The 8,394-nt window shown below is 38.5% G+C and overlaps 1 protein-coding gene across 1 annotated transcript; it reads right to left on the bottom strand.

Moving 5' to 3' along the window:
* Window positions 1-1,056: 1,056 nt before the first annotated feature.
* CXCL9 (C-X-C motif chemokine ligand 9) lies at window positions 1,057-6,179 on the bottom strand. The gene is made up of 4 exons (XM_047856158.1): window positions 6,060-6,179; window positions 3,776-3,902; window positions 2,361-2,445; window positions 1,057-1,323 (listed from the first exon to the last, which is right to left on the bottom strand). Exons 1-4 carry the CDS (start codon window positions 6,121-6,123, stop codon window positions 1,219-1,221), a joined length of 381 nt encoding a protein of 126 aa, XP_047712114.1. The 5' UTR covers window positions 6,124-6,179; the 3' UTR covers window positions 1,057-1,218.
* Between the last annotated feature and the right edge of the window lie 2,215 nt (window positions 6,180-8,394).

The following is an 8,394-nucleotide window of genomic DNA, read 5'->3' as shown; positions in this document are numbered from 1 at the left end:
CCTGTCATAAAACAAGAATGTTGCATCAGCTCCTATTCCTGCAGTGACAATGGCGTAAAGATAATGAGTAGAAGAGGTTACCAGGGGTTAGACATTATGGAGTAGCCAATATAGCCAGATCCTGCCCTGAGGAGGCAGTCTGGTTGCCCTCCTACTTGTAAAATTTGTAATTAAAAAATTATTCAAAACCTAGTTCATAGTATACTAGGCATGGTGACAGAATCAAGGAAATGAACTGTGGTCCCTGCCCTCAAGGGGCTGACAATCTGGTTTGAGAAATAAACATGCAAAAAATAATCAGAAAACAATTGAGTGTTCACCTATGTGGTATTGAACACAAGTGAACTTGGAGTTTTAAAATAATCCAAGTGTCCAGAAGATTTTAGTTAAGAGGCAGGATTAAACTGAATCAAAGACTGGGTCAAATGAGGATGAGTGGGGAGAAGAAGGCATTCCTATGGAGTGCTAGCATAAGAGTGAAAAGGAGTAGACCCAGGTGAATGAGAGCATGACGTTATAGCAGAGATAGGCACTAAATTGTGGTAGAATGGTGAGGAACAGGCTTGACTGAAGCAAAGGTGAACAATAAGGTCAGCGTGGGCAGGCATGATGGAGTCTAATGTCCTCAAAAGCTGGACAGAAGGTTCTGAAAGCCAAGTGCTAGTGTTCTTCAGTGGTGGCCCACAGAAACAACCAGCTTGGGTCTGTCAGATACACTGTGAGGCCTGTGGGCAGATTCAAATACAGATGCAGATGGCCACGGCAGCTTGGTGAGGTCCATCTCGATTCCAAACTGCTAGGCTTATTAGCATGCTGACGGGCTGGGGCTTGCCGACATGTGCCTCAGAATATTCTCTAGGGGCTGGAATTTGTGGGAAGTGCAGGGCTGATCTTCTAAGCAGCTGTTGTGTGTGGGATGCGACTGTGTACAGGATGTGATTGTGTGCACATTTGTCCAGATGTGGGTGTTAAGACCGTGGTCTTAAGCATGACGGAATTCAGTTGGCTGGAGGTAGAAGAACAAAGTCAAACTATAGCCTGTAACAATTCTTAATGTTTAGATTTCAAAAGCAACTTTCTAGCTTTAATTACAATTTCATAATAATGCTTGAAAATTTCCAAATAAAAAGCTTATGGATTAAGATGCCATCTCCTTTTGGAATTATTTCATCATAATTAAGAAGAACCTTTTGGGTATAAGGTTGGTAAAGTGGTTGCTCATGTGGTCTTCTTTTGATGAAGATGTTGAGATTTTTTAACTTTAAAAATTTTCCTGCTTTTTTGAATTTTTTTCCCTTTCTTTTGCTTTTTCTTTTGGCTCACCTGTAAGGAGAAGGAAAACAAGGGTAATGTTTCTTTATCTTACCATTTTTCCTTCTTTACATTATATTTGGACTTTCCAGACTGTGGTTTTGTTTTGTTTTCAAGTCTTCAAACCTGGTTTAAAGTTGCTTCACTCTCAGAGGGGCTCCTTTTGCTTCTCTTTACATCACTGACTTTGAGCAGGAGGCCACAGCCTTGTAACTGATCTTCTTTTGTCTATTCTCTTGGCCTATTACTGCCTTTACTCTAATTCTGCTTACAACCCACCTGTCCAAACTCCAACCTGAGGCTGGTACTATTATCATCCACTTTTTACAGAGGAGGAGAGGGAGGCCTGGAGAGGGTGGCTTGCCCAAAGTTGTATAGCTAGTATGTGGCAGAACCACCAGACTGTCAGACTCCTGAAGCCAAGTTCCCAGCTACATATTCTGTGGCCCTCTGAGCACATTACACAGGATTCTTCCCACTTTGTCCTGGTCTACTTTTCTACTTTTCACTCCCTTCATACAACTCCAGCCACATTACTTGAGGCTCCCTGAATACAGCAAGCTCTCTCATGGTCTATGCTTCTTTTTCATGCTGTCCTTACTCTCTTGGTGAACTACTTATTCTTCAAGACCCCAGTCATATGAAAAGTCTTCCTTAACACTTTCTCCCTGCTCCTCCTTCTGGCAAAATTAATTACCCCTTCTATAATCTTCAAGACTCTTGTACATATCTTTATTTCATATTTCTCACATTGTGCTATAACTGTTAGTGCATTTGCTACATCAGGGAGGGCTTATACTTTATTACCTTTCCACCCTCAGTGTCTACCTTTCAATTCAATACACATGTACTTCTAGTGGAGGAGACAGACAAGTGATACTACATGCAAAAATACAATTATACCTCACAGTGATGACATTATTCTAGGAACAAGATAGAAGCGCAATAACATAAATGAAAAACATACCCTTAAAGGAACCACATAAATTCTTTGTCTTCAAAAGTTAATTTCTAAAAGAAAGAAAACTTTGTTCCTCCTAGTCACTAACCTGTTTCTCCCACTCTTTAATCAATTCTTTCACATCTGCTGAATCTGGGTTTAGACACGTTTGATCCCCATTCTTCATTGTCACACTGCCAAGGAAATAGCAACAAGATTTATTTTACCTTCAATAATTTAAATTCCTCATCTTACTCTCAGAATGAAGTCCCCCAATTAGAATGTATTTGTGTTATCACAATAAGCATCTGAGACTTCCAGTCTTCCTTCCTGCCTTTTCGTTTTCTTAGTGAGTGAGGGGACTCGGGCAAATTTCTAGGATAGCACACAGCCCTAAATTAAAAAAATCCAACTGATATATGCAATAAGAGAAACTTAAACTTATATGTAATGACAATATTAGTGCTGCTCTGTTGGAAATAGTTATTTATGTTTAAGTGAAGAAGCAAAATAGAAAAGCTGTTAATATAGCTACTTTTTTGCAGAAACTGTGAAAATCAACATGAGTTATGCTAAATTTTCTAATGAAACTCCCTAAAACGTAAAATATTTTTCTGAAACACGATTAACAGACTGGTTGAATTTTTTAAATTACAGCAGACTCTCCAGGAACAATTAAAAATTTTTTTCTTTAATTTCTCTGTATAATCTGAGGGTATGAATACCTGTTCTATAGATCAGCCTTGATTTAGGTTTCAAAAGACTGAAACTAGTGATTCTAATCTTTAGAAATGTTATTATTGACTTTTTATTTAAATTCTAATTAACAGTGTACTATTAGTTTCAGGTGTGCAATATAGTGATTCAACACTTCCATATAACACCCCATGAAAAGTTATTATTAATAGGAAAGAACTAAAGACACAATACTGCCACAGTAACAGTTTGATTTCAATAGCAAAATATTGGAAATAATCTACATTTAAGCATTGCTCATATAAATTATGGTACATCCATAGGATGGAATATAATTTGGCCATTAACAATGACATTATCAGAAAAAATGGTATTATAGAAGATTTACCGACATGAGGAAATGTTCATGATATAGTGTTAATAAAAAGGCAGTCTGTAAGAGTACATACTGTACGATTTTATTTTTGTGTATGTATATGTATATATATGTGGCATCTATATATGCACACAAATGCAAATAAGGGAAATTTGGAAGACAAGGGCAAGGAGTGACTAGCATTTATCACCGGTGGTAGAATTATAAATGATTTTTATTTTCTTCTTTTGGGTTATCTGCATTAAATATTTTCTACATGCTTGATAATATATTATCCTTGGTTCTAATCTCTACCAGAAGTTCCTTATTATTTAGAACTAAAAAAAGAAGTAGCTCAGATTTATGAAGGGGAAACCATCTGAATTTGAACAAGTGTTCTGAGGCTAATATTCACACTAAATTTAATGTTCCTGCCAATATGGTACATGTGTTTTGGATGAGTTGTTACTTACATGATTTCAGTTTTCTCACAAGAAGGGCTTGGGGCAAATTGTTTAAGGTCCTTTAAGGATTTTAGGTGGATTGTCCCTTGGCTGGTGTTGATGCAGAAACAGCGTCTATTCCTCATTATTAGGGTTCCTAAGGGAAAGAAGGTAGAGCACATTGATTTAAGGCAATGTCTCTATTTATTTATTTGTTTATTTAGAGCATGTGCTAGAGTGAGGGACAGAGGGAGAGAATCTTAAGCAGGTTGTACGCTCAAGTGGAGCTTGATGCAGGGCTCCATCCCATGACCTTAGGATCATGACCTGAGCTGAAACCAGGAGTCAGATGCTCAACAGACTGAGATACCCAGGCACCCCAAGGCAAAGTCTCAATTTAGGTGATCCATCAAAATGATACATTTGACTTAGTCATGATTATTACTGTCACATTAGTGTCTGTCTGTTGAGGAAAGTGATTAAAAAAAAAAGGTTACTGCTAATTGACCTATGAGCTGGACCTGGGCCCCAGGAGACTCCTCTTCCCCTCCCCTGTCCTTGGAATGTGGGTTCCTCTTGCTTTTCTGGCTCCCAGAGGCTTCTCCAAGCCAAGGACACAGCCTTGAGATAGTGATGTGATGTTGAAAATACCTGCATTGCATACATGACTAAGCCAAGTTAGGGCCTCTTTATAAGTTTTTAGGGGTTGGTGGGCACCCAAGACAAGTCTCCTATGTAAGTTCCCTTTGATACTATTACAACTGCAACCTACCAACTTGGAGTGGCCTGCCTCTTTTTTGATCTCTCCCTGCCCTCTGATTAAGGAGGCCCGTTTTAGATCACACCAGAAAGGCTCCCAAGCTGTGAACCCACACTGTTAATCATTTCCACAAACTCTGAAGGAGGTATTATCTTCATTTTATAGATAAAGAAGCTAAGGTTCAAAGAAGTTATGTAAAGAACACAGTAATTTAGCTTTTGGGGGCAGGAGCAGGATTTCAGTTTAGGTTTTTTTGAGTCCAAATGCATTGCTTTTAACTACCATATCTTACAACCTTAAGAAAGGAAATTAAAAAAAATTTTTTTAATGTTTATTTTTGAGAGAGACAGAGAGACAGAACATAAGCGGGGCATGGGCAGAGAGAGAAAGGGAGACACAGAATCTGAAGCAGGCTCCAGGCTTTGAGCTGTCAGTTCAGAGCCTGATGTGGGGCTTGGACTCATGAACTGTGAGATCATGACCTGAACTGAAGTTGGACACTTAACCAACTGAGCCACCCAGGCGCCCCTGGAGATTTTTGCAATATTTAACAAATGCCTATCACAGGTCAGACACACACCTGATTCATGTGTGCTATATGGACCACAATTTCTTAAGCAACTCCCAAAGCCATTTATTACTGACATTAGGGGAATGGAGCTGGTTTTAGACAGAAAGCTATACTTATAATAACAAATTACAACCATCATCCTCATCCTCCCCACTGCCTTGCTTTTTGATAGTGCTTTAAACCTTTAAAAACCCTTTGAAATACACTATCTTCATTCCTTAATTCTTTCATTCATTCAACATATATTTACTCAGTGCTTACTATATGCCACACATCGAGTGGTAGGTAGTAAAAGCATGACTATAAATCTCCATTTTACAACTGAGGAAACTCAAGTCTAGAAAAGTTCATTAATTTGCCCAATGGTAGTTAGTAAACAGATTAGAGACCTGATTATTGGACCCTTAATTGGTTAACCACAGACATACTTATCAAGAAACAGTATCAAGGGCTATAAAAATGATTTAGGGGACAAACCTTTTGACCTCATTATCACCCCGTTCAACAGGCATTTATTGAACAGTTACTACATGTCAGGAATTCACACATCCAGACTGAGAAGATCAATGTTTGACTTAGCAGGTCTTAGAAATCAACTTTGTAGGGATGCCTGGGTGGCTCAGTAGGTTAAGCATCTGTCTCTGACTCAGGTCATGATCTCACGGTTCGTGAGTTCAAGCCCCGCTCTGCGTGAGCCCCACTTCGTGTGAGCCCTGCTTCTCTCCTTCTCCCTCTCTCTGCCCTTCATGGGATTCTTGCGCTCTCTCTCTGCCTCTTGCTCACCTGCACCCCCTCCTCTCTCCCTCTCTCTCTCAGGAAAAAAAATCAACTTTGGACAATCAACTACATCACTGAGAACCTTTCATGAATGACTTATATCACTATCTGATGCATGTAATCAACTTTATTGGGCAAATCAAGAGACTTCAATAGAAATTTATATCTCTAACTTTACTAACCTAATATAACTCAGAACCCCTTACCTTGACCGCCAAGCAGAGTCAGGAAGATGATACTCAACAAAAGAGGAATACCACTTTTCTTCATAGTGATAGAATGGAGTTCTATTGAATCACTTCTGTATTGGATTGCAAGCCTGAGAATTTCTATAGAGAACACGCTCCTGGGAATCATTTATTTGGAAAATTCAATTCTCTCCTAAACTCTGATTGGCTGGTATTTTTAGCTGATGTAGCTAAACTGACCACAAACTTAATTGTGCTGGGGGAAACCCTACTCTCATATCCAAGGGAATTTCTGCATGTTTTACTTCCATTTCACATAAATGGGTAGTTTATTATAAGGATATGAAATCAGCATCACCAGCAGCCTTTAGCAAAATCACAGCTACTCACCTGGGTGAAGAATAGGTTACATAATGAATATTACACAACAAGGGTTGGAGGGTTGGAGATGTGCTTTCCAGACAGAAAATACTAAAGTCCAGATAAATAGTACACTTTCCAAATTTTCTTACTATTTATAATATCCTTCTGTATGGCTACATTTATTTTTTCTGTATTATCTACCCAAAAATCTTAAACAGTCAGCATCTTAATATCCTTAGGGACCAGGTCATTTTCTACTGTGGCAAGCTCATTTTTTTTTTTTTTTTGTATCACTCCTGCTACAGTTTATTATTTTTTAAAATGGTTAGACTAGTTAGTATAGGGACCAGTTGAAAAAAGATAAATGGGACTACATCAAACTTAGAAACTTTTACAATCAAAGGAAACAATAGAGTAAAAAAGGAACCAATGGAATGAATTCAAATCACATATCTGATAAGGAGTTAAGATCCAAATATATAAGGAACTTCTGTAACACAACAACAACAACAAAACTCCAATAACTGGTTTAAAAAGCGGGAAAAGACTTGAATAGACATTTCTGTAAAGAAAATATACAAAAGGCCCAAGCACATAAAAAGATGCTCAACATCACTAATTGTTAGGGGAATGCAAATCAAAACCACAGTGAAATATCACCTCAAACTCATCAGGATGCCACTATCAAAAACCAGAAAATAACAAGTGTTGGAAAGGATGTAGAGAAGTTGGAACTCCTGTACACGGTTGGTAGGAATATAAAATGGTGTAGCCATTATGGAAAAAAATATGGAGGTTTCTTAAAAAATGGAAAATGGAATTACCATTTGATCCAGCAATCCCACTTCTGGGAATATGTCCAAAAGAATCCATAGCAGGCTCTCAAAGAGATATTTGCACACCCATGTTCATCTTAGCATTATTTACAATACCCAAGAGGCACAGCAACCCAAATGTCCGTTTACAGTTGAATGGATCAAGAAAATGTAGTATATATACATAATTATGTTGTCTTAAAAAAGGAAATCTTGTCACATGCTACAACATGGATGATCCTTGATATTATGCTAAGTGAAATAAGCCAGTCACAAAAGGACAATATTCATATGAAATATCTAAAGTCAAATCTTAGAAACAGAGAGTGGGAAGGTGGCTGCAAAGGGCTGGGGGAAAGGGTGAGGTGAAATGAGTCTTTAGTGGGTGAAGAGTTTCGGGGTTATAAGATTAAAAACTTCTAGAGATCAGTTGTACAACAATGTGAATATAACTAAAGACTACTGAACTGTACACTTAGAAATGATTAAAATGGTAGATTTGATGCTATGTTTTTTTTAATCATAATAATAAATTTAAAAAGGAACAAGGGATTAATTGCATATAATGGAGACCCAAATTAATAGTGACTAATACAGAAGTGTATTTCTCCCTGACAGAGGCAGGTGGACTAGGGCTTGTATGGTGGTTCTGCTGCATTAAGTCTCTCTGAGAGAGACTTATTTCTGAGAGAGTGGAGAGAGAGAGAGAGAGAGAATAAGCATGAGCAGGGGAGGAGCAGAGAGAGGGAGACACAGAATCCAAAGCAGGCTTCAGGTTCTGAGCTGTCAGCACAGAGCCCCATCCGGGGCTTGAACTCACGAACTGCGAGATCATGACCTGAGCCAAAGTTGGACGCTTAACTGACTGAGTCACCCAGGTGCCCCAACTCAGGCTCCTTCTATCATTTGCTTTATTATCATCTCTAGGTTCATGTCCCCAGTATATGTCTAGGTATATGTTCATGTCTAGTATATGGCTCAAAGGGGCTTGCCATCATGTCTACTTTCCAGGGACAGGATGGTGGTATGGCAGAAAAAGGGCATGTTTCTCATTTTCAGACCTATCTGGAAGTTTTACTCATCACTTTCCACGGGCCAGAACTTATTCATGTGGTCACACCTAGCTGCACAGGAAGTTAGGAAATGTGATCTGTATTTTGGTTGATTCACTAAAA

The sequence above is a fragment of the Prionailurus viverrinus genome, chromosome B1 (genome assembly GCF_022837055.1).
Source record: "Prionailurus viverrinus isolate Anna chromosome B1, UM_Priviv_1.0, whole genome shotgun sequence".
NCBI lineage: Eukaryota > Metazoa > Chordata > Mammalia > Carnivora > Felidae > Prionailurus > Prionailurus viverrinus.
The sequence above is the reverse complement of the archived record's forward strand: the minus strand, read 5'-3'. Positions and strand labels throughout refer to the sequence as shown.